Source organism: Sporisorium graminicola, chromosome SGRAM_4, assembly GCF_005498985.1.
Source record: "Sporisorium graminicola strain CBS 10092 chromosome SGRAM_4, whole genome shotgun sequence".
In the NCBI taxonomy this organism is placed as follows: domain Eukaryota; kingdom Fungi; phylum Basidiomycota; class Ustilaginomycetes; order Ustilaginales; family Ustilaginaceae; genus Sporisorium; species Sporisorium graminicola.
In genome coordinates this window covers 718,688-742,360 of record NC_043734.1, presented here as the reverse complement: position 1 = coordinate 742,360, position 23,673 = coordinate 718,688, and the positions used below count along the sequence as shown (strand labels likewise).

The 23,673-nt window shown below is 57.2% G+C and overlaps 8 protein-coding genes across 8 annotated transcripts; 5 read left to right on the top strand and 3 right to left on the bottom strand.

Moving 5' to 3' along the window:
- Positions 1 to 618: 618 nt before the first annotated feature.
- On the top strand, positions 619 to 1,563 carry EX895_004717 (uncharacterized protein; the record flags this gene model as incomplete). The annotated part of the gene is made up of 1 exon (XM_029885311.1): positions 619 to 1,563. The coding sequence occupies one exon, from the start codon at positions 619 to 621 to the stop codon at positions 1,561 to 1,563; it is 945 nt and encodes a 314-aa protein (XP_029738553.1).
- Positions 1,564 to 1,851: 288 nt separating this feature from the next.
- On the bottom strand, positions 1,852 to 3,874 carry EX895_004716 (uncharacterized protein; the record flags this gene model as incomplete). Its single annotated transcript, XM_029885310.1, has 2 exons — positions 1,852 to 3,763; positions 3,852 to 3,874. The coding sequence occupies 2 exons, from the start codon at positions 3,872 to 3,874 to the stop codon at positions 1,852 to 1,854; spliced, it is 1,935 nt and encodes a 644-aa protein (XP_029738552.1).
- Positions 3,875 to 5,272: 1,398 nt separating this feature from the next.
- EX895_004715 (uncharacterized protein) lies at positions 5,273 to 11,902 on the top strand (the record flags this gene model as incomplete). The annotated part of the gene is made up of 1 exon (XM_029885309.1): positions 5,273 to 11,902. The coding sequence occupies one exon, from the start codon at positions 5,273 to 5,275 to the stop codon at positions 11,900 to 11,902; it is 6,630 nt and encodes a 2,209-aa protein (XP_029738551.1).
- Positions 11,903 to 12,107: 205 nt separating this feature from the next.
- On the bottom strand, positions 12,108 to 13,004 carry EX895_004714 (uncharacterized protein; the record flags this gene model as incomplete). Its single annotated transcript, XM_029885308.1, has 1 exon — positions 12,108 to 13,004. One exon carries the CDS (start codon positions 13,002 to 13,004, stop codon positions 12,108 to 12,110), a length of 897 nt encoding a protein of 298 aa, XP_029738550.1.
- Positions 13,005 to 13,548: 544 nt separating this feature from the next.
- Positions 13,549 to 14,727, top strand: EX895_004713 (uncharacterized protein; the record flags this gene model as incomplete). Its single annotated transcript, XM_029885307.1, has 5 exons — positions 13,549 to 13,564; positions 13,793 to 13,817; positions 13,917 to 14,286; positions 14,363 to 14,403; positions 14,706 to 14,727. The coding sequence occupies 5 exons, from the start codon at positions 13,549 to 13,551 to the stop codon at positions 14,725 to 14,727; spliced, it is 474 nt and encodes a 157-aa protein (XP_029738549.1).
- A 90-nt stretch (positions 14,728 to 14,817) lies between these two features.
- EX895_004712 (uncharacterized protein) lies at positions 14,818 to 15,534 on the bottom strand (the record flags this gene model as incomplete). Its single annotated transcript, XM_029885306.1, has 1 exon — positions 14,818 to 15,534. The coding sequence occupies one exon, from the start codon at positions 15,532 to 15,534 to the stop codon at positions 14,818 to 14,820; it is 717 nt and encodes a 238-aa protein (XP_029738548.1).
- Positions 15,535 to 18,994: 3,460 nt separating this feature from the next.
- Positions 18,995 to 20,566, top strand: EX895_004711 (uncharacterized protein; the record flags this gene model as incomplete). The annotated part of the gene is made up of 1 exon (XM_029885305.1): positions 18,995 to 20,566. One exon carries the CDS (start codon positions 18,995 to 18,997, stop codon positions 20,564 to 20,566), a length of 1,572 nt encoding a protein of 523 aa, XP_029738547.1.
- Positions 20,567 to 21,925: 1,359 nt separating this feature from the next.
- EX895_004710 (uncharacterized protein) lies at positions 21,926 to 23,171 on the top strand (the record flags this gene model as incomplete). The annotated part of the gene is made up of 3 exons (XM_029885304.1): positions 21,926 to 22,052; positions 22,193 to 22,279; positions 22,393 to 23,171. 3 exons carry the CDS (start codon positions 21,926 to 21,928, stop codon positions 23,169 to 23,171), a joined length of 993 nt encoding a protein of 330 aa, XP_029738546.1.
- Positions 23,172 to 23,673: the final 502 nt, after the last annotated feature.

The window sequence follows — 23,673 nt, the reverse complement described above, 5'->3', positions numbered from 1 at the left end:
TTTCGAAGATGACTTTGGCGTGCGGTTCGAAGATGTGGAGCAATACGAGCGAGTATAGCGGCCATGTGTGGTTTCGATTAAGAGGGAATAGGCGCAGGAAGATGTCAAGCTGAAGGTATATATATATGTTCTTCCACCGACAAGGACCAAGTCTTCTGTTCAGTCATCTTCGTCGAAAGAGAAAAGTTGGTCCCGTGCCCTTGAAGACGGCGTTAAGTTGCCCAGCAAATTGCTGTTTCTAAAGCAGTGTCGAAAGCGCATCTCGCAGCCGTGTAGGGTTATCTTGTCAGCGACACCCTCTGCAAGCCTCGTGCATAAACGCCGAAATGAGACAGTGTAAGCCGCGGCGATGTCCAAACGCTCTCAAGTGGAGGCGGATTTACGAAAGGGAAGATGTCAGAGTGCGCAGATCTCGCAGGTCTTGACACTCGGTGTCCTGGCTGTGGGGAAACTCTGGTCTTTCGGTTCGCAACTCGGGCCGTCACCGCCAAACACTCAACGCAGCCCTGGTCTGTGTGTTGACCATCTTCCCTTCGACAGCATTGACACTCTCTTGTTATCGCCGACCATCTTAGAGGGGGGAAAAAACCACAGATCTTCTATTTGGCTCTCGAGACCATGACCGCGGCTACTTCCGCATCGCCAACCGCATGGTGGCGCCTCATCCGCTTCGTGGCCCGCGAAGACGGCCAGACGTACTTCGGGCAGCCTGTCGACGACCTGTTGGATGTCGGGGTGGCATATGCCAATGCTGACCCGCCTATTCGTGCCAATGTGCTGTACACGCATCCGCTCTCTGGAACAGCACCGCTCTCCGGGGTTATCAAGACGGTCTCGACGCTGCTCCCACCGCTCCTGCCGCACGAGGTCCCCGCGATCCGCGGCCTGGGGGCCAACTTCGTCCAACCGGGTCAAAACGCCTACGACGCCATCGCCAAACGTCCGCCGATCCCCATCCTCTTCTACAAGCCCAACGCGACGCTCTCGGGCCCGGGCTGCGAGATTGTCATCCCGCCCTGCGCCTCGGACGAGTCCGACTACGAGGTGGAGCTCGTCGTCGTGCTCGCCCGCTCGATCAAAGACGCCTCTCCCGCCGAGGCCATGTCTGCCATCCTCGGGTACACGCTGTCGAACGACGTCACGGCGCGAACGCGCATGTTTGCTGTCAACCAGTGGGGGCTCGCCAAAAGCTTCGACGGCTGGTTCCCCATCGGACCTTGCCTTGTTTCGGCCTCCAACCCCCGAGGCATTCACAACCCGGACAACGTCCATCTGACCACAAAACTCAATAACAAGATCATGCAGGATGGCAACACGTCCGACATGCTCTGGAAGACCGCAGAGACGCTCGCGGAGCTGAGCAAGGGCACGACGCTCGAAGCGGGAAGCTTGGTCAGTATGGGCACGCCTCCCGGTGAGGGCTTCAAGCGCACCCCCAAGGTCTGGCTGAAGCATGGCGATACGCTGCATCTGTGGGGCAGTGGCGGATTGGGCAGTCTCATCAATGGCGTCAGGGCGCAGGCGAAGGGCGATGAGCGGCCGGTGTTCAAGGCCAAGCTGTAGAATGTATTGATGCGAACGCGGGAAGTCGGGTCTGACTTGTTCAGAGGTAAGGTGTTGTGCAGTTACAAAAGTTTCTAGATTTTGCAATGTTGTTTAGTGTGATTCGCACAAAATTGCAGCTCGAAAAATGTGGCATCTAAATCACTGCCTGAAAAGCCTGCTGATTAACTTACTCTCATCATCTGCACCTCCTTCCCCCAAACGAACGAACACACACTTACACACACGCAGAGCGACGTCGTCTTCACATCATCATTATATCATTACATCCTAGCCTCCGCCACGCCGCTACGCATCTGGCTGAGACCCCAAACTGCTCGATCTGCTCCTCGTCAATGTCGGGGCAGCCGCCGTCGAGCTCTTCCACGAGCTGGGCGGCCCGTTGACGCTACCTCTCATGCTCGACCCCGTCCGATGCGACGAAGCGAGGCGCGTCGATAGCGGCATTCTGGTCGCACCCACCGTAGTGTCCGCATAGTGCGTAATGGTGCTCTGTGTCACTCTGGGTGCGGCGATCGTCGAAGGCGTCGTGGACCGTGGCAACGTGGATCCAGAGCGAATCTTGGCAAGTGAACCGAAAGAGGCAGAGTGTGTCATGCCCGAGGTGCTGCTGCGTCGCTTTGCTGCGCTGGCAGAGGACGAGTTGAGCGCAGCTTGCGCGGCGGCGTAGCGTGCGACGTGCGGTAGCGTGCTGGCCGGGTCGTGGTCCATAAAGTCGTGTGGCGGGAGCGGCGACGATCCTCCGCGACTCGAGCCGCGCGCGTGCAGTCCGCTGGGCGTTTGAGAACGTGGTAAGCCAAGACTGGGCATAGGTGGTGTGCCACGTTCCGACATCCTCGAGCTAGGCCTTCGTACGCGAGAGGGCACAGGGATCGACGAGCCGATGGTTCGATTGCCGTCCATACTGGCGCGTGGTGCACGCGGCGTCGAGACAGGCATGGGGATCGAGTTGAAGCCATTGGCACTGGGCGAGCCCAACGTCGCCATTCGCGAACTGGGACGTGGAATGGCACTCTCGTCACCGGGTCCAACAACGCGTGAGAGATCCTTGGCCGAGTTGATTCGTGTCTCGAGCGCCTTCATCTTGGAAATCATCTCGGCCATCATCCGCTTGGAGCCCGCAGCGCCGTTGGCAGGAATGGCAGAGCGAGGAGTGGATGGGATTCCGCCGCCCATGCGTGCTGCCGCACGAACAGAGGCGCGCAGCTGTGCGCGAGCAGACGGCGAAGAGGCGAGGCCTTGTGTGTGGCTGCTACTCGAGTGGGCGTGATGGGAGGGTGTGCCTGCAGGCGTGTCTTTTCGCGAAAGAGTCGAGCTTCGTGTTGGCGCAGCGGCAGCAGGAGTCATGGTGCCCGCAGCTGCTGGGCTCGTGTCCTGCACAGCGGCAAGGCCAGAGGCCTCGGCGGCTCGAATGTCGCGGCTAAGTCTACGGTTGTGGCCCATGGCGCCGAGACGGCGTGAGATGGGCACGCGGTTGAGGCTGGGCGAGCTAAGAGCCTGTCTGCTAGATGGACGTTCTGCCACTGCTGCCGATGAAGATGCGGCGCTCGGCTTGCGCGGTGAGCTGTCGTAACTCTGGTCGGAGCGCGGCATGGGTGCGTCATCAAAAGTGGAGCTTGCCACCGTCTCTGCACGGGAATGGGCTCTGCTGCGAGTGACGACGTCGCGGAGCACGGTCATCTCTTCGGTCATCTCGCGAAGTTCGTCCTTGAGGCGCTGGTTTTCTTCTTCGAGACGTGTCTTTTCGATAAGCTCCTCTTCGAGCAAGGCTGTCTTTTCGATTGTTTTGTTGTACTTGCCCTCCATGTCGGCGAGGGAGGAGGCAATCATGCGTTCTGCGTTTTCGAGCTCGTCATTGGTGAGCTCGGTATCACGCAGCTTTGCCTTGTACACGTCGACGGCTTCGCGAAGGATAGTTAATTCCTTTTGCAAGTTGGTTAGCGTCGAGTTGTGTTCCGAGAGCGCACGCGAGTATTTGGACTTCCAATCGTCGAGATCGCCCGTGAGCTGTTCATTGCGACGCTTGAGGTCGGAGATGGTCTTGTTGGAGGTGGAGAGCTCCTTCTCCATCTCCATTTCGAGTTCCTTGCTGCTCTCCATAAAGTCCTGCAAGCTGGACTCGGTTTCGCGGAGAGCATCTTGCATGTCGGCGACTTTGGACTTCCAGTGCTTGATCTCCTTGTCCGGAGAGTCGAAGCGGCTGTCAAACGAGGGGGATTCGTGGGGTCTGATCAGCATATGCCTCATGTCAGTCTAGCTACTGCGAGATGCAGCACGGGGATACTTACAGGTCGGCACCATCTTCGCTCATGTTGACGGACGGGTGTTGGAGCGTGTGCTCCTGCCCGTACAGGCTGCTGCCGAGCTGTTCAAGAGTGACTCGAGAGGGGCTGGATCTTGATGGTGGTGATGAGGCTAGGAACCACAATGACTGAAATTCCTGTCTCATTTCGCAATCGCTCACAGAGTGGAGCATCAGACAGGGTCGGGAACCATCCGATTGTGCTAGATTGCCTTGCAGCCTAGTTGCATTTCTCACGTTGGCTTTCAAAACTCGCTTTTAGAAAACGAAAAAAGAGCTCACAAAAATCCACTCGTGAGACCAACACTTTCAGTTGACGGTCGCTTGTGACTTGGTGTCGCAGTGTCTGCTCTCATTGCTAGGGACCCGCATCTTGTACCTGGAAGTCATCGGATCATCCTGTTCCTAAGGTCATGATCACTTACAGGATCAGTGTTGCAACAGTCATGCAAAGAGACCTTGGGAAGACCACTTGTGCAACGCAAAAGCAAAGCAGCTGAACTGAAAGCTGCTCTTCGTGAAGAGTGCCGCTCAGGGTGAGGCTTGCCTCTCGTTAAACCAATCAGGCCTCGAGGCAAGGTCGCGCGAACGAGGACACCACCGAACAGCAACCGGAAAGAGAGCAACACAGGATGCAGACACACGCGCAACGGTGACACGCGTGTGTGTGTGTTGGTTGCTACCTCCGGCGTAAACAAAGCTGAGGCCAGAAGCGCGCGCGCGGACATGCAACAATAAACAACGCGCGCGCATGAGCGTGAATGTGAGATCCAGAAAGTAAACAACAAGCTTCAAAACCATGTGTTGCTTTCCTGCAGCGCGTCGAGCACAGAGCTTGTTTTGAGGCTGAGAGACAGAGCAACAGAGAGAGAGAGCAACACTTTTTTCTCAGGCACACAGCCAGAGAGAGCAAGCGGAGAAAAAATGCACAGCAGATCACTTTAGCAACAAGCAGCAGAGGCGAGCATCGAACCGACCATTTCGCACGCGATCAACCAGCAGCAACACCAGGCTCAGCTTTCGCGTTGTCACCATCACCACCTTCCCCTCCATCATCTCCGCCTCAAGAAACCATCACGTTCTTTCAAAGGCGTACTTCAGCTCGACAGCCAAACGCATCGGCAGCTACTTCCTCAGCCACGCCATCCCGCCCACACTTCATCACTTCACCGTGGGTCCCCTACATCTCAGCGGAGAACAAACGCAGTCGCATTCGCCGAGCCCGTTTCGTACCAGCATCTTGATCCCGTGTCATCTCTATCGCCTCGCTCCTTTCTACATATTTCACGCTCCTGCTGCGTGTCCGGCTGAGAATTGATCAGCCCGGACGCACAGTTAGTGTAGCCACTCTCCTACCACCTCGGCACGAAACCTCCCCTGGATTCCCCACCTCACCAATCTTCGACCATGAGTATGGATATGATGAGCGGCGCCGGCCCGGCAGAGGTCGACTTCACCAAAATGTCAATAGAGGAACGACTCGCGTCCAAACTATGGAAAGCGCGCGTGTCTGCATATGAAGACCTCTCCAAAGCCTTCGCCAAGACCTCGTCCGAGAACGACCCCATCTTCCGCCAATATACCCGCAACCCCGACGTCTTGAAATCCATCATCGTTGATACCAACGCCGTTGCACAGGAAAAGGGTGTCGATGCTGTGCGTGCCTTTGTCGAGTTTGGCGGTCAACCAGCCGGCAAGACAAGAGAATTTGTCGTACCTGCCCTCATCGAAAAGTGTCTCGGCTCTATGCGTGCGGGCACCAAAAAGAATGCGCTCGAGCTCATCTCATTTTACGCAGAGATGGAGGATGTCGTCGGATGCGAACCACTGCTCACGGACCTCATTGATGGCCTCAAAGCCAAACAGCCCAAAGTCGTGGCCGGCTGCATCACCGCAATCAAGGACCTCGTTCGCGACTTTGGTCAAAAGCAAGTCTCGCCCAAACCCATCCTCAAGCGCCTGCCAGATATGTTCGCGCACTCGGACAAGAACGTTCGTGCAGAGGCTTCCCTCTTGGCTCACGAGCTCCACAGATACATTGGCGCTGCTCTCGAACCTACCATCGACTCTCTTAAAGACATCCAGGCCAAAGAGCTCCGCCAGCAGTTCGCCGACATTGACGCAGCATCCCCATCCAAACCTGTCCCCACACGCTTCCTACTCAGTCAGCGCGAAAAGTTGCAGGCTGCCGCAGCACCTGTCCCCGAGGCAGGCGCAGATACTGCTGCCGATCCACAAGCCGCTGGTGGTTCGTTGGCGAACGCGCAACCAGAAGAAGACGACATGGATCCATACGACCTCGCAGAGCCGGTCAATGTGTTCGGCAGCCGCGAGTTTCCCGCCGACTTCGAAGAGATGATCGTCTCCAAAAAATGGCAGGAGCGTAAAGAGACGCTCGAGACCATCCTCAAGATCCTCACCTCGTCACCTAAGATCCAACCCGACAGTCGGTTCGACAGCCTTGTCGACCATCTTGCGCTCAAGATCCAGAAGGACGCCAATATCAACGTTGTCCTCGTCTCTTGCCAGTGTCTCGAAGCCATGGCCAAAGGACTCAGAGATAACTTTTCCCGCTACAAGGACAAGGTCGTTCCGCCTATCGTCGAAAAGCTCAAGGAGAAGAAGCCCACCACGGTCGAGGTGCTTGCCAGGGCGCTGGACGCCATCTTCCAGACCGTCTCCTTTTCTGACATGCTCGAGCACATCTTCACTGGCATTAAGCACAAGAATCCTGCCGTCAAGACTGAGTCAATTCGCTTCCTCGTCCGCTGCCTCCGAACAACGAGGGTGGCCCCGGCCAAAGCTGACATCAAACCTATCGGTGATGCCCTTGTCACTGCGATGGCAGATGGTTCCCCCGACGTGCGTGACGCCGGTGCAGCAGGTCTTGGTACTTTGATGAAGCTCATTGGCGAGCGACCCATGAACATCTTCCTCGACGGTCTCGACGACATCAAGAAGGGCAAGATTCAGGACGAGTATAAGACAGCAGAAGTTAGAGTTAAGATGGGGTCAGCTGCAGGTGCAGGTGCAGGCGCTTCGTCGGCGAGCGCTCCAGCAAGAAGACCCCCCGCCGCCGCTTCCGCCGCCGTCAACCGGGCAGCGCCGTCAGCTGCGGCTCGTGCCAAGCCAGCGCCCACTGCACCTGCAGCCGCGGAGGGCAAGGAGAACCAAGCACCAAGACCTACCACACGCCCACCAGTAGGAACGGCAGCTCGATCGGCCGTCGCACGACCAACTGCCGCATCTGCAGCTTCTTCGAGCGCACCCGCAAGGAGACCAGCGCCAACAGCCTCGTCGGCTGCTCGTCCTGCGGTAGCCGCAACTGGTGGCAGCAAGGGAGCTGCTTCGGCGACAGAACCAGTCAAGTACCGTTTCCATCCCGATGATGCCGAAGCACGCGCAGCAGACTTGATCCCCGCCGGCATTGCTACGCAGCTGGCCAGCGGTGCATGGAAGGAGCGTCTCGCTGGCATGACCGAGTTCAACGATTGGCTCAAAGTCGAGGCCGAGACCGTCGAATCCGAGATCATCGTCCGTGCCCTAGGCAAGAAACCGGGCTGGAAGGAGAGCAACTTTCAAGTAATGGCCGAGGTCTACAAGGCGCTCCAATTGCTTGCCGTCGACTGCCCCACTTTCGGTCGCCCCTCGGTGGCTCTCTCGGTACAGCCCCTCTGTGACAAGCTCGGCGACATCAAGCTCAAGACACCTGCCGGCGAGACTCTCGTCACTTTTGCAGAAAAGACGTCGTTCGGCTTCCTTCTCGCGCAAGCCCTAGGACCTCTTGGCTCGTTGAAAGCACCAAAGGCGATTGCCGACTCTATTTTGTGGGTTGACCAGACGCTGCTTGAGTTTGGTACGACCGGCGTCGATGTGCGCTCCTTGATCGACTACCTCGTCACCTGCCTCAAGTCGGCCAACGCTGCTGTGCGAACCAACGCCACGAAGGCCATCGGCACGCTCGCCCGCTTCCTTGGCACAGCGCTCAACTCGTTCGTCGCCGACCTCAATCCGCAGCTCCGCACCACCATTGAAGCAGAGATCGAAAAGGCAGCCTCCAATCCACCTCCGGCGCCTGTTCGCTTTAGCGAGGAGACCAAAGCACTGGCGGGCAAGGCAGCTGCTGCGGGAGGCGCGGCTTCAGAACCTGCAGCGCAGGACAACGGCGTCGATGAGGACATGCTCGACGAACTGGTCCCACGCGTAGACCTCGACCGTCTGTTGCCCGCGACTGCCATCGCACGCATGGGCGACGCTAACTGGAAGGAACGCAAGGAAGGCCTCGAGGAAGTGCTCGCCGTCGTCAACGCCAACAGCCGCCTCAAAGGAAACATGGCCGAGCTCGCCAATGCGCTCAAGGTGCGATGCTCCGATAGCAATATCATGTGCAAGTCGATGGCTCTCGACGCGATTGCCAAGATTGCCAACGCCATGAACAAGCACTTTGAGCCGCAGGCGCGCATTCTCGCTGGTACCATCACCCAAGTGCTCGCCGACGCCAAGGCACCCGTCCGCGCTTCTGCAACGACAGCCCTGACAGCCATCGCCGAGCAGGTGGGTGCGGGTCCTTTGCTGCCCGGCATCGCCACTGTCGTCGAGGGCAAAGGGGCCAACCCTATGCTCAAACAGGAGCTGTTTGGCTGGCTCGCTAACTGGTTCGAGTCGCACCCTCCGGAAAAAGGCATGGACTTGGCACCACTTGCCTTACCATGTGTGCAGTGCCTTGATGACAAGCTTGCGGCGGTACGCAAGGCTTCACAGGCATGCTTGCCATTCATCATCATGCGAGCTGGCTACAAGCACGTCCTGGAACAGGCAAATCAGCTCAAGACCGCATCCAAGAACACGGCCATACCGCTCATCGACGCTGCCAAGGCGCAGGCGCAGGCTGCTGCTCGTGCCTCTGGTCCCGCCGCGACAGCTGCTCCACCCGCTGCTGCTACCTCAGCGCCTGCGCACGCTGCTCGTGCGATGGCGGCAGGTGCGAGAGGTGCTGTGTCTTCGCCCGCAAGAGCTGCTGGAGCTGGCTTGGCTGCTGCACCGTCGGCATCTTCTCCGCGCTCATCGACCATCGCCCGTCCCGGAGGCATGAAGCCACCCTCGGCAGTGGGTCGATCGCTCAAGGCACCGTCCTCGACCATCGCGCGCCAGTCTCGTCTGGCTTCCGACGGCACTGATGCAGCACCCTCTTCCCGTAACGCATCTGCGTCCGTAAATGGTGCAGCGGGTCAAGGTGCAGGCGCAGCTATGGACCGTTCCGCGCCATTGATCTCGGGCGACATCAAGGCCAAGGCAATGCGCGAAAAGCGCGAAGGCAAAGCTTTCAACTGGATCGGTGCCGATGGTGCACCCCGACCTGAGCTTGTTGAGGTGCTCCGTCAACAGTGTGATGGTCAGCTCAGCCGCGGCGTGACTGACTCGATGTTTAGCAAGAGTCACTCGTCGGAGAAGGACTTCTACGCTGCCTTGACGCTGCTGTCCGACTTCATCTCGAGCCCGACGTTTGCAGAGGAGCAGTACGGACTGTCACCAGAGGAGACCATCGAGCGAACACTGGCCAATTCGGATCTAATCTTCAAGTACGTTTCGATCCGACTCACCGATAACAACACGAGCCTATCACTCAAGTGCCTCGATATCCTTGAGCACCTCGTGGCGCTGCTTAGCACGCAGCAATTCCACATGAGCGACTACGAAGCGGCGTGCATTCTGCCCTGCCTCACGGCCAAGTTTGGCGATGCAAAGGTGGCTTTCCGTGACCGTATCCGCGAGATCTTCCGCAAGATGACGTTCATCTACCCGCCAAGTAAGCTGCTCACGAGCTACCTCGAGAATGGTTTGCCGTCCAAAAATGCTAGGGTGCGCACCGAGTGTCTTAGCGAAGTTGGCTACCTGTTTTCGAAGAACGGCTTGCAGGTTTGCTCCCCCTCGCGAACGCTGCCGGTCATTGCCAAGCAGATCAGCGATCGAGATGCGAATGTACGCACTGCGGCTCTTTCGGCGATTGGGGAGGCGTACAAGATCATTGGCGACGAGGTCTACAAGCTGGTCGGCGCGTTGCCTGGCAAGGAAATGTCAATGCTGGAAGAGAGGCTGAAGCGAACGACGGCACCCACAGCGTCGGCCGCATCAGCTGCGAAGCCAGCAGGTCTACCTGCGAGTGCCATTGGACGTGGCGGCCCACGCGCCTCTGTGGTACCACCTTCAGCAGCAGGCTCCTCGTCTCCTGGTCGCCTCTCTGCTGGCGCACCTTCGTCGCGTCTTGCACGACCAGGCTCCTCCTTGCAGCAGCCAGCTCCTTCAGCTGGTGTAAGAAGCCGTCTGCCTGCGCCTGGGGCTACTCGCCGGGAATCCGCGATGGGTCTTCCGCGAGCCACGAGATCGTCCACTGGCGTTGCCTCGCCTCGAACGTCTATGTTACGAGCGCCAGGTGAGGCTGCACCTCCTGCTGCACGTCCAACGAGCGTCGCAGCGCCGCAACACGACGAACTGCTGGGCGACGAATTGCCTGAAGAGGACGACGACGAGCTGTCTGTTGACCAAGCGATCAACCTGGTGGTCAGCAACAATGTGGAGCAGAGCGTGCTCGCGCTCAAACACGTTGAGGCCTTCATCCGCGAAGAAGAACCTCAGCTGATCCTGCATGTCGATCAGCTCGCGATTGTGCTGAGCAAGCAGATGCAGCGTGCCTTTTCGCCAGAGACGGGCGAGTTTGGCAACGAGCGCCTGAAGAAGCACCTGCTCGTGGTGAGCACGTCGTTGTTCGACAAGAACCGCGTGTGGGAAGACGCACGCACGCTGGGCTCATACCTGTCCCGCTCGGCGCTGATCCCGCTTCTGACGGTGCTGTTGCAGCAGCTGATCCAGTCGACGTCGCGCGTTGACGACGCGACGGCGCAGAACGAGTCCAAGTTCCTCAACGTGATCGTGCTGCGCTGCTTTTCGGCGTGCAACCTTAACCTGCTGTACGGCGCGTGCCTGCAGATGCTCACCGAAGCTACCGAAGATCTGCGCGAGCTGGAAGGGGAGGTGCTCGAGACGCGATCCAAGTTCTCGGAGCTGTTGGTCAAGTGCTTGTGGAAGATTGCCAAGCGTCTCGAAGACAGTTTGGCGCAGCACCAGGTGGAGCCGCAGCAGCTGTTTGCCGATGTCGAGAGCTTCCTCCAAGCCATCGCGCCATCCGAGTGGCGACAACGCGCTCAGGACGGTGTGCCTCTCGCGGATTTGCCGCTGCGAACGGTCAAGATCATCCTGTCACACACTTCGAACCACTTTGGAGAAGAAGCGTTGGGCATGCTGGACATGATCCCGCAGCCCGAGAACAGCTACGTGTACAAGTATCTGATCCGGATGCTCAACATTGCAGCCGAGGGTGGGGCTGGTGCAGACAAGGCAGCGGTGGCGGATGTCGATGCAGATGCAGTTGCAGGTAGATCCGCTGCCAAAGCGAGATCTGGCAACGGCGCTGCTGGCAATGGAGCTGGTCATCAGCGAAACGGCAGCCAGAACGGCAGTACCGCGGCCGACGACGCCAGCAGCTCGCACCACGCCGAGCTGAGGGACATTTTCCAACGCATCTCGAACAAGTCCGAGTCGCGACAGGGTATTCGAGAGCTGTACGAGTTCCAGAAACGCAACCCGCATCTGGAGAAGCATGTCGAGAACTCGCTGCAAAAGACGGGGCCCATCTTCCAGCGATTCATCAAGCGTGCGCTCGCCAACCACGCTGCGGAGGATCCGGATGTGGTCGACGCTACGGACGCCGCGTCTGCTCCTTCCGCACCTAGTGCTACACACGGTGTGGAGGGAATCAGGCGCGCCAGCACGCCTTCTGCGGGCAGCGTCAATGGTAGCGCTGCGCCGGGCACACCTCGGTCCGCGCGGTTCTCGGCATCGACTGGTGCTGCCGGTGCAGGTGATGGGTCGATGGGCAGCCCGACCACTTCGTCGGCGACTCAGTCGCCCAGGGGTTCGTCGATCAGAAGCTCAGCGACCGACGATCGGTTGGCACAGTTGAGGGCCAAATTCTCATCTTAGTTGCCGAACAGCGCTGTTGTGTATGGCCAGAAAATCAGAGCTTCTTGAAATCAGAGCTTCTTGTTGATCCTGTGATCAAGGTCAGGTGTAAGTGATCCAGTAGTCCAGTTGTAAGACTGCTTTATGAGGCAAATATTGAGACATGTTCGACACATACGGGGAAAGACGTTTAGACGATTTGAAGCTGCATTGACGGAACGTCCTGTCAACGAAACAGCACCGGCGACACGACATGCGTCCAAAGATACAACGCCAACACGACGAGCAGGAACAGCACAAACACGATGGGCAACGTCCCGAACCTAAACCTGTACAGCTCGGCCAACTGTTCTAGATACTTGAGCATGACTTTGCCATCGAGCTTGCTCTCGCCTTCTTGTCGCAGTCCAAAACTAAACGGGACCTCTGCGATGGCGCCGTTGGGCACGCCGGACTTGACGAGCAGATCGAGCGCGATCTTGAAGCCCTGGGCGTTGATGTTATGGTCGGCCTGTGCAAAGGAGCGTTTGCTGATGCCGAAGAAGCCGGACATGGGGTCGCTGGCGCTTGTCAGGGGGCGAGCGAGCATCCTTGCGCCGGCGGAAATAACTTGACGATGGAGAGGCCAGTCCTTGTCCATGCTGACGCCGGCGCCGTAGCGCGTGCCGAGCACGAAGGGTTTGCGCTCGGTTATCGCCAGCAACAGCTCGGGTACGGCTTCCGGAGGGTGCTGCAGGTCGGCATCCATGCAGATCATGCGTTCGCCGTGGGCTTCGCGGAACCCGCGGACGACGGCGGACGACAGCCCGCGCTCAGAGGTGCGAACGACAATGCGCACATTGTATCCTTCGGATTGGAGTTGCGAGACAGTTTCGACGGATCCATCGCGGGAATTGTCGTCAACGATGATCACTTCGACGTCTTTGAATTCGGTCGATGCGGAAGGGTGCGAAGCGAAGGCGCTGAAAAGTCGGGTCACGAGTGGTCGGATGTTGCCGTTCTCGCGAAAGGCGGGGACGATGACTGAACACGATGTAGAGGATGAAGGCGCGGACGAGGAATAGGAGGAGGACGCATGCGGCTTGCGATTTTTGGTTGCATCCATGTCGAGTGCTATTGACATTTGGGCGCGTGTTTATTCGAACAGGGTGGCTAGCAGATTCGACGGTGGTACTGGAGGATCGTTCCTGTGGTCAACAACGAGGAAGAGGAGAAGGGAAGGTGTTGGAAGCAAGGCAGCAACGAGACAAGCAATGCCATGCGCAAATCTAAGTTCCGACAGCGTGTCGAAGAAAAAGTCGGCTTGGTCTGTGCTCCCTTTCGGAAATTACAAAGTGTTACAGCTTCAGTCTGAACAACTGCTCTATTTAGTCGCAGAACCGTGCACTAGCGTGAAGTGGAGGTATGCGCTGGAAATAGAAGCCCATGCTAGGCTGCTTCGACGTCTGACGCACGACACTCCAGAGCGCGAGCGGTGACTGGCGAAACGGGGAATGCCGTCGATGACGTTGGAGAGGTAAGTGGCAATTGAACGGTTAACGCCGCACCTTGTCTCTTGCTCTGATTCCATATAAGGTCCGAAAACTTCTGCCTCATCCTGTATCTCTTCACACCACGACACACACACTCTCTCTCTATTACACACCTTTGTTTGCACATCTCCCAACATGCCAGCCACTGCAGGTTCGTATCCTCTTCTCCGATGTCTTTCTCGAAATGCATTGCCGCGGGTTGTAGCTTCCCCGTCGACGACAATGTCTGTTCTTCGCCGAGGCCTAGCAACGGCAACAGCGAACAAGCAGTCTTGCTCACACTCTTCTTCAAAACGTCGCTGCATCCTGCCTACTATCCAACCCTTGGATCGTCGGGCATTCCACTCCTCGAACAACCGTGCTTTGCCGCCAACCGCAGAGACCGCCAGCTACCGCTTCAACCAGTAAGTCTACCAGCCTTGCATCCTTTCATCCGCTCCCAACTTCTCCAATTGAGACGCTAACGGTGAGCTCTGGTACTCGAATTGATTTATTCGTGACAGTGTGATGCTCCGCATCAAAGACCCGAAGGCCTCGCTGGACTTCTACGAAAACGTGCTGGGCATGGACGTGATCGACAAGCACGACGGCGGCGATTTCACGCTCTACTTCCTCGCCTACCAGCACCAGAAGGGTGTCACCGAGCGTGGCGAGCGTGAGGCGATTCTCGAACTCACCCACAACCACGGCACCGAAAACGATGCCAACTTCAGCTACCACAACGGCAACCAAGAGCCGCGCGGGTTCGGACACCTGTGCGTTGCGGTCGATGACATCCAGAAGGCCTGCGACAGGTTCGAGAAGCTGGGCGTCAAGTTCCAGAAGAAGCTGACCGACGGAAAGATGAGGAACATCGCTTTCATTTTGGACCCTGTAAGTATACGTAGTGGGTGGATTTGGTGAGAGGAAGCGCGTTGACTGACTCTTGTTGGTTTGTGCGTGATGACAGGACAACTACTGGATCGAGGTTATCTCGACCTCCAAGCCCCAGTAAGCATTTGACGCTTCCATCAAGCGACGACGAAATTCAAAACCTTGTTCGTTCACCCCGCCCATCTCCTCTCTGTGCTGTCTGGACGAACCGCTCTCTTTCCGTGGCGTGTGATGCACGTCGTGAGCATTCTCCGCGTCGTCAACCTTTTTGTGTCAAGTGAGAAAATCCTCCGTGTGTAAACACTTCGTGAGAGAGCAAGTTCGTGTGCTCCCGTCAGATAGAGGAGGCGATGTGCGGGTTGAGAAGGTTTCGAGCAAGCAGCACTCGGTACTGATCGTCAAACGTTCACTCCCCACAGACGCAACAATGCAAAGATCTGAACACTCGACACGTTCCGCACACATCACACACCGAAACCATGCCTGCACAAGAAGAATCGTTCATTCCTTCCTTCCAAGTACTTCATCGAACTATATCGCCGCCAACCCCTGAATAAACCGTCTCACAACGTTCTGCCCCTTCGCCAGGTTCCTCTGCCTCAGCCTCTCATTCGGCAAGTGAGCATTGTCGCTGCTCTGACCCATCGGCAGATGCACCGCACAGGCACCCAGCTCCTTCTCCAGAATTGCGATCGCCGGAATACTGCCTCCTTCGCGAATCGAGATCGGCTCGGCATTCCACTCCTCTTTGACTGCCTGCCTCAACAACTGGAAAAAGCTGCTCGACGACGACCCCAACCACCAGTCGGCGCGATGGTCGACGCTGACCCTCACCTTGTTCTTGATACTCGGCCGCGACAGCGTCGGATAGAGCGAGTCAAAGGTCGCATGCACGTGATCGAGCAGAGCGGCCTCGATGGTGGGGAGGTCTTGATCGGGGACGAGGCGGAGCGATACTTGCGCGGATACGGTGGATGGAATCACGGTCGAGTTGCCGGGACCGGAGACGCGGATGTTGTGCACCGACAGCGATGGATTTCGCCATTTGGCCATCAAGCTCTCCACCGTCTCGCCGTCCGTACCCTCTTTCCCAGCGGCAGACTTGAGCGACTGCTTGATACGCACGATGTCCTTGTAAGCCTGAATCTCCGTCTCGGTGGTTGGACGCACCGAGTCATAAAATCCAGGCAGTGCCACTTGTTCGCCTGACTCAGTCAAGCGCGCCAACAGCTTGACCATGTCCACCATCGGTTCGCGAATCGCGCCTCCTTCGACACCCGAGTGAACATCCCGATCGCCGCTGGCCACGCTCACCGTCGCCCGCACCACTCCACGCAGGCCAATCGTGAGACAGGGTGTCTCCTCATCCAACCAGTACGAGTTAGAGAGCAGCACAACGTCGATCTCGCCGATCTCGCTCTTGTACCTGCGTACAGCCTCGACGAATCCAACCGAGCCGTTCTCTTCTTCGCCCTCGATCAGGAACACGACATCGGAATAAAGTCGACGTGTCGAGAGGAGGTGGTGCACCGCACACGCAGCTGCGAGGATGGGACCCTTGTTGTCCGACACACCTCTACCGTAGAGGTATCCATCGCGACCGTCCAGCGTAAAAGGATCCGACGCCCAGCTTCCTTCGGCATCAATGCAGTCGTAGTGGCCGTAGAACAGGCATCGTCGCTTACGCCCAGGTCGAGATGCGCGTCGGTCGTCGTCGTCGCCGCCCTCTGCATCCTGCTCGCTCGAATCCTGCAAGCGGTCAAACATGATAGACCCGCTCAACCCTTCGCTTTCGTCCTCCTCTTCCTCGTCCAGTGCATCTCTCTCGACGCTGAGGAATGACTCGGACGAGGTGCTCGACGCAGCAGTAGATGCAGAGGCTGAGGTGGAGGTGGACGTGCTTCGCGAGCGTTCGTAATTGGGAGCTGCGGTGCGGCGTCGTCTCGATCGGTACGCGTTGGCTTTGAATGTCGCCAGCACCAATGGGTTCGTGCCTACTGGGTTGGGAAGGACGCGGGCTTCGGCGCCAAGTTCCTGGAAGCAGGTCTTGAGGAAGTGAGCGGCTTGTCGGCAGTCCTCCCTGTGCTCCTCGCTCGAACTAATGCTGGGATACGAGATGAACTTGCGCAGCAGCGAGCGAAGGAGCCTCCATTGTGATGAGGCGATCTCGGCGCTTATGCTGCTGCCGTTGGATGTTGCAGCAAGGATGGAAGCAGCTTCCACACCGACTATGTTGACAGTCGTGCTGGCGTTGGCGTTGACAGTGGGTGTCGTGCCAAATGACGGCGTCGCATTGTCAAGCGACAGCCGTTCTGCTTCTCGTCGGAGTGCAGCTGTTGCAGTGTCCTTGCCCGAGGAAGGTGCTGCTGTTACTCGAGCTGGGACCGTGTCCCAGATCTTGATGAGGTTGTCGCTCGAACCCGTGATGAGCTGCGAGACCCTGGATGTCTGAGGCTGTGCATTTTGGCCGACTGCATCCGGAACATCGTCAACAGCCTCTGGCGTGCTGTCAGCAACGCTTGTCACCTTTGCCAACGACAGCACAATCCCGTCATGCGCCTGCACTCGGTTGATGCAGCGGAACGAGCGATCCCACGTATGCACCTTGCCGTCAGCGCCAGCAGTGAAGAGGAGTCCAGAGTCGGGGCAGGTCTCGAGACAGATGACGTCGTCGGTGTGTGCGCGGATAGTGCGGACCAAGGTGCACGTCTCGAGGTCCCACACTTCGACTTCTCCGCCTTGCAGCCCCGAGAAGAGCGATGTCTTCCACGAAGCCAGCGCGAGTACGGCATTGCCGTCGGCATTGGGGCTTTCGAGTGTGGCGAGGAGCGAGAGACCGGAGCGGGTCGCGTGCCAGAGCTTGACGGATTCATCTCCCGAGCCAGACGCGAGCACAGTCGGATGCTCGGTATCACCCTCGAGCGTGAGGAGGGCCAGGCAGTAGACGTAGCCAAAGTGTGCTGAGGGCACGGACGAGGTCGGAGGGATGAGAAGCGTACGGATGGAGTCAGATCCAGGATCGATGAAGGCTACGCTCGAGTCCAGACCAGAGGGAGGAATCGCTGCATTGTCGAGACGCTGCGACGCGGCGTACAGGACCTTTTCTGTCGCTCCTGCGGTGGCAAGTAAGCCGCTGGCCTGTGCTTGATGCTCATGTTCTGATATGGGCGCGATCTTTCGTTGCAAAGCTACGTCTGTACTGCTGAACGCTGAAACGGCAGATGGTCTTGAGTTTGGGCGTGTGGGTGTCGACGTGCCTGCGCTGCCCATGCCTGACCTACTGAGTGCTACGGGCACAGAGTCGAAGAACTTGTGGGGTCGAGAGAGGAGGTCTGGGGTCGAGATGATCGGACTGTCGGCGCGATACTGGTCAAGCGCTACTGCACTGGGCTCGCCGTCAGGATGGCGGGCCTCATGCTCAAGGCCGATTGCATCCTTCCTTGTGCTGAAGCGCTTTCGATTGTGGAAGCCGGCGAGGCAAATCCACTGAATAGACGTGGACTGGCATCCGATGTACAGTGTCTCGAGGACAGAGCACCACTTGAGAGCAAAGATATCGCCGACGCTGTCTTCTGCTGGAATAATTACGAAAAGCGGTGAATTGGTCAGGGTATCCCACACACGCACCGTGTTATCGCCGGAGGAGCTAAACAACCAGCTTTTCTCTGGCGCCAGCTCGAGGGCCAGCACGCTTGCCGAATGTCCTGACAATCGTGCGGTGGACTGAAAGGTGTCGAGATCCCAGACGTTGATGCAGCCTTCCTGCGAACCCGAGTAAAGCAAGTTGCGGCGCTCGTCTACAACCAAGGAGAGGACGGAAGAGTGGTGGTTGATCGTGTGGCCGAGCAGCGCACTGGTCGAGGCAGTTGCGGGGCCATTTGCGGTTGAGGTGGAAGAGAGTGAAGAGACTTTAGCCAGCCTCGCCTGAGCTAGGCTGGAGATGTTGTCCGTGAGCTGTCGGGACGAGGAAGAGGAGGGGCGATCAAGGAAGTGTTCATAGTGAACATTGGGCGAGCACATGTTGGCTTGACATTATCGTTTTCGTCTAGTACTAAGGAGCAGGAAGTCGAGCTTGTCGTAGTCGAAGAAGAGCTGCTTTTGTAGGAGGCGGAAGCTGCTCGCTGACTTGGTACGAAAGGGTGCGGTACTGCAAAAGAAAGAGGAGCCCCCGCGGACAACAAGAGTCGGCTGAGATCCGCTGACCGAGAAGGAGACAACAGTCTTCGGTCGGGATGTTGAAGGACTGGAATGTGCAGCCACTGAAGGAATGTGATGCTCCTGCAGCAAGCTGTTTGTTTTTGTGTTTGTATTTGAGTTGGCAGTGTATGAGAGCGAGCCAAGACGCAGCTACAATAAAGTTGAGCAGGCGTGATGGTGTCATCTGAGCTGTCAAGGACCTCATTTCCATTTGTCGCATTTGTCACACGATAAGCTCGAAAAGCCACCCGATTCAGTCAGAGACCCCTCATCTTCAACACCCGATTCACCTTTGTTTCGGATCGCGGGTGTAGAAAAAATCGCTGGAACTTCTGAAACAGAAAAAAGTGAGCTCGGCCTTGCCGAAAGTGCATTTGGGTTGTGCTTGAGCTGCTTGTTTGTCCTGCATGTGTCACATCTCTCTTCTCCTTCGACCTCGACACTTCCACCGCAATCAGCTCGGCGCTGCCATCAAGCTTGACCAACTCAAAAGGCCGCTAGCTCCATCAACATGCCCAGCGCCAGGGCCTCGTCGTCGGCGGCGGCGGCCGCTGGCTCCAAGCTCACCAAGCTCGAGTCGGCGCTCTACCGGGCAGCTCAATCCTCGCCCGGCGGCATCATCACCCAGGACCAAATTTCAGAACAGTTCAAGCACGACTCGATCGATGATCAGCTTGGTGCTATCAATGGGTTGCTCAAAAAGAGCCTTTTCACCGTTCAGACCCTGAACGGTCACATCCAGTATGCTGCCACCGCCAAAGCAGAGGCGAGCATGATGGGCAAGCTCGACGAAAACGAGACCCTAGTCTACTCGCACATCAAGGAAGCGCGTAATGAAGGTATCTGGACCAAGCAGCTTAAAGCCAGGACGGGATTGCACCAGACCATCATCAACCGATGCCTCAAATCGCTCGAGCAGAAGCAGCTCGTCAAGGCAGTCAAATCGGTCAAGTATCCAACGCGGAAAATATATATGCTCTTTGGTCTCACCCCATCCATCGAGCTCTCCGGTGGCCCCTGGTACACAGATAATGAGCTCGACACCGGCTTCATCAAGGAGCTGTCCATGGCCATTCTCAACTTTATCCGCTCCAAGTCCTTTCCAAAGAACGGTCAGTCGAGAGCCTTGTTTCCCACCAGCCATACCTCGCAGCTCCCTTCCGCCACCTCGATCCATTCGTACTTGCAAAGCTCTGGTCTCACGGAAACCGAGCTCGAAGTGGAACATGTTGTGTCTCTGCTCGACATTCTCGTGTACGATGAGCAGATCGAAAAGATCCCCGTTCTCCCCTTTTCGTTCGGCGGTATGGGCGGAGGAATGAACGGATTCGATGAAGACGACCAAGATTACTCTGACTCTGGTCGCTCCAGGGACGGAAGCGGGTCAGACAGTGACAGTGCCAGTGGCTCCAATAGCGAGTCGTCCACAGAAGAGACAGGATCCGACAATATGCATGCCAAGAGGAAGGTCAAGAAAGAACGCAGGGGAGACGAGGACAGTGACAAAGAGGACGATGGACCGACCACGAGCGGCAAGCGCAAACATTCCTCCGCCAAGTCGTCTTCTCGCAAAAAGAGCAAGTCGAACCAATCTTCGAAACGCAGCATGTCTAAGGAGAGATGTAGCAGCCGGTCTCGATCTCGATCACGGTCACGCTCTCGATCGCATGCTGCCTCCTCGGACGATGAAATCGCATCTGAATCCGACGCTTCTTCGGCCTCTGCTTCCTCGTCCGACCACACACGCAGGCGTAAGAAGAAGCGCTCTAACGGAAAGCCCTCCGCGCACCCCCGCTCCATCGCAAGCGGAGGTGACATCGTCCCTTTCGTCTACCGGGCTGTCCGTCCTCACGCGGTCAAGGTCGGCTGGACCGAGACTCCCTGCGGCCACTGTCCCGTCTTTGATTTTTGCGACGACACTGGTCCAGTCAATGCCGAAACTTGTCAGTACTACGGAGGCAAGCAAGACGAGCTCGGACGCAAGTTGACAAACGGGTGGATCGATACCGTTGCCTATGATGACGAGGAGGACGAGGAGGACGACGAAGAAGGAGAAGACGATGGCAAGGACGAGGTCGAGTGACGAGTGGGCGGAGGGCGTGATCTCGCTGCATGATGCATGGTTGTTACCAAATCGTCGAGCTCGCATTCGCATCAACGCGTTTCAATGCATCGTTTCCTTGGTTGATCGCTCGCTCTTTTGACTGTGCGACCGATGCAGTGAGGAGCAAGTACGTACATCGTCCGATAGTGTGGTGAGGTTCCAATCTCCGGCGACATTAGAATGTGTTTCCTTTTTGAAGCTGGTTTCCGAACGCCTTCTTTCGATAGTCGCGTGTGACTAGCTCGAGCTTCGTCAGCTTCAGCGAGACCTTCAAGATGCAACAAAGAATTCGAGGTCATCGGAGTATCTTCCCCTTTTTTCTGTGGTTCGGTGATTGTCAAGAAACGCTGCTGTGTCGACACGGTTTCCTGGCCACCGAAAGAATGCCGAAGTGATGTGGGTTGATGCAGGGGCTGTCCTGCTAAATTAACGGTCACGATGATCTCCCATTTGTACGCCGTTCACCACCGGCAACCGTTGTATCGACTGTCAATGTCCAAACAATTGTCGTACACCGTCCTCATGCCCAGTTTGTCGGCAGCTACTTGGCCGTACCCTCCTTCGCAGTCCTTTTGTTCCAGCGACTGTTGCTTCGAAAACGGGGTACGGCGAAGGGTTGTGTGGAGCATTGAATGCAATTGAGCGAGAAATCGCAACTGTGGCACCCGCAGCAAGACCTGTGCCTGGGCGCCGACGGTTATTGAGACTATGCTGCCTGCGTGCGGTGTGGTGACGATACCGTCTACGGTCAACCATGTACCCCTTAGTCATTTCTCGGCCAAAGAAGTGGGAGGATGAAGTGGTTTTGCAGAGCTCGGCACCTTCATCTCACAGCATGCTGCCTCCTCGGTGCACGGTTGGGAAGCGTGTGGCGCTCGGTGTAGTTGATGAATGAGTCACTCTCCTTGACCCGGCTTCGTGGGCACGGTCAGTGCAAGCAGGTAGTCAGCTTCATCGCTCCATCTGGTGACTGCAGGAAACTTGGCGTCAGCATGAGTGGGTTTCCGCCCACACGCGTGGCTACACCCTCGACTGCCAATGTCTTTGAGTGCTCTTTCCTCAAGAGAGGGGGGAGGAGAAACGCTACTGAGCGCGGAGACCGCCAAGCCTGAGCGGGCCTCAGCGACAAAGGTACATAAGGTTGCCATCGTCGTCTCCTCCTCTCTACATGGCTCCCCATCCCTCTCCGCCTCTCTCAGTTCTAGCACTCTTCCTCTCCTCTGCTTCTTCTCACGTCGTCTTGCTGGTCGAGACACTCTTTATCTTTGCTCTCACTCCATCCCTGTTCCTCGAAGGACGGTTCACCTCTTCTCTCTAATTCTTTTCGCCTCTCCAAAGATGGCCGTCAAGATCAGCATCGGCCTCTTGGCCCTCTCTCTCACCCTCTCGCTCGTCCACCTCGAGGGTGCCAGCGCCGGAATGGCCACTAGATACTGGGATTGCTGCCGTGCCAGTGCAAGTTGGAGTAGGTTTGCGGTTTGCGGTTTCGGATCGGTCAAAAGCTTGGAGCAGTCCCATCGCGATGATGAGACCGTTGGAGCTGATGACGATCATAAGCTGACTTTTTGTGTCCCCTTTATATTGACCTTTCCATCCCTTTCACAGTGTACAAGGCTCCGGTCTACGCTCCTGTTGACGTCTGCAAGGCGGATGGCGTGACTCTCATTGATCCCAAGACCGCCAATTCGGGAGGTCAGAGTGGCTGCAACGGAGGCAACCAGTACATGTGCAGCTGCATGCAGCCGTTCAACGACGAGTCCGACCCTACCCTGGCCCTTGGGTTCGGCGCCTTCACCACGGGTAAGGAAGAGGACACCGATTGTGCTTCTACGCCGAGTTTGCCCACGATGCACAGGGCAAATCTATGAAGAGGAACAAGCTCATCTTCCAGGTGACCAATGTCGGAGGTGATGTACAGAGCCAGAACTTCGACTTTCAGATCCCCGGTGGTGGACTGGGTGCCTTTATTCAGGGCTGTCCAAAGCAGTGGGGCGACAAGGCCTCCGACTGGGGCGAGACGTACGGCGGCGTCAAGTCGTCTTCGCAGTGCGCTAACCTGCCGGAGACGCTCCAGGAGGGATGCAAGTGGCGCTTCTCCAACTGGGGAGACAACCCCGTCATGAAAGGCTCTCCCAAGCGCGTCAGGTGCCCCAAGAGCCTCATCGACCGCTCGGGTTGCCAGCGAAAGGACGACAACACCATCAGCCCTTTCTCGGGCAAGGTCGACAGCGGCAACACGGCTGCTCCCGCTAAGTACAAGCGCGATCGAAGCGTCTGCCTGGCTGGTGGTAGCAAGAAGGGCTCCAGTGCTGATGCTGAGAGTGAAGTTGGTACCGGTGTTGGTACCGTTGCCGGTGCTGGTGCTGCTGATGGCTCCGCTGTTACTTCGGCTGATGGCTCCAGTGATGGTTCCAAGGATAATGCCGAGGATGATTCTAAGGACGCGGTTCAAGAAGGCTCTCAGGGCGGGAGCGTCATTTCTCTTGCCCCCAGTGCTGACGGCCAGGGCGATGGATCGGCTCCAGAAGACTACCAGCCCACCGTCCCCAAGAAGCACAATGTCTGCCGCAACAAGAAGCACTGATGGCATCTCACAGCAATCTCCTCTTTCTCCACACCGTTCCTTTCAGCTTTCTTTCGCTTCCAAGATCCTTTGTTGTTCATCGCTATCGGCACAAATATCTGTGTTGTCGTATGTAATGCTTCAAAGTCTTCTTTCCCTCCTTTAGGTGAGCCGGTTGGCGGCAAGAAGTGGTTAGACTGCTTTTGATCGCTGCTATGATGCCGATGAGCCTCTCTATGATCAGCAGTGACGGTGTAACAATCGTCAAATTTGATCCTCGCCTCAGGCACACGCTCTCGGCAACGGGGATCTATGAGCTCAGCTGCTGACGATCTTGCTAAGCAAGCACGCGAGCAAGCGAGGGTCTGACTCGGATGCGGCAGGCTGGCGAATTTTTGATTTGTTTGGAAGAGCCTCGGCGTTAACTTACTTAGTGTGCGGGCATGAGAGCCAGAAGATTTTGATAGTTCACTCGCACTTTTTCTCACCGCCGCGGATTGTTCGAATCTCCACTTTGCCCACA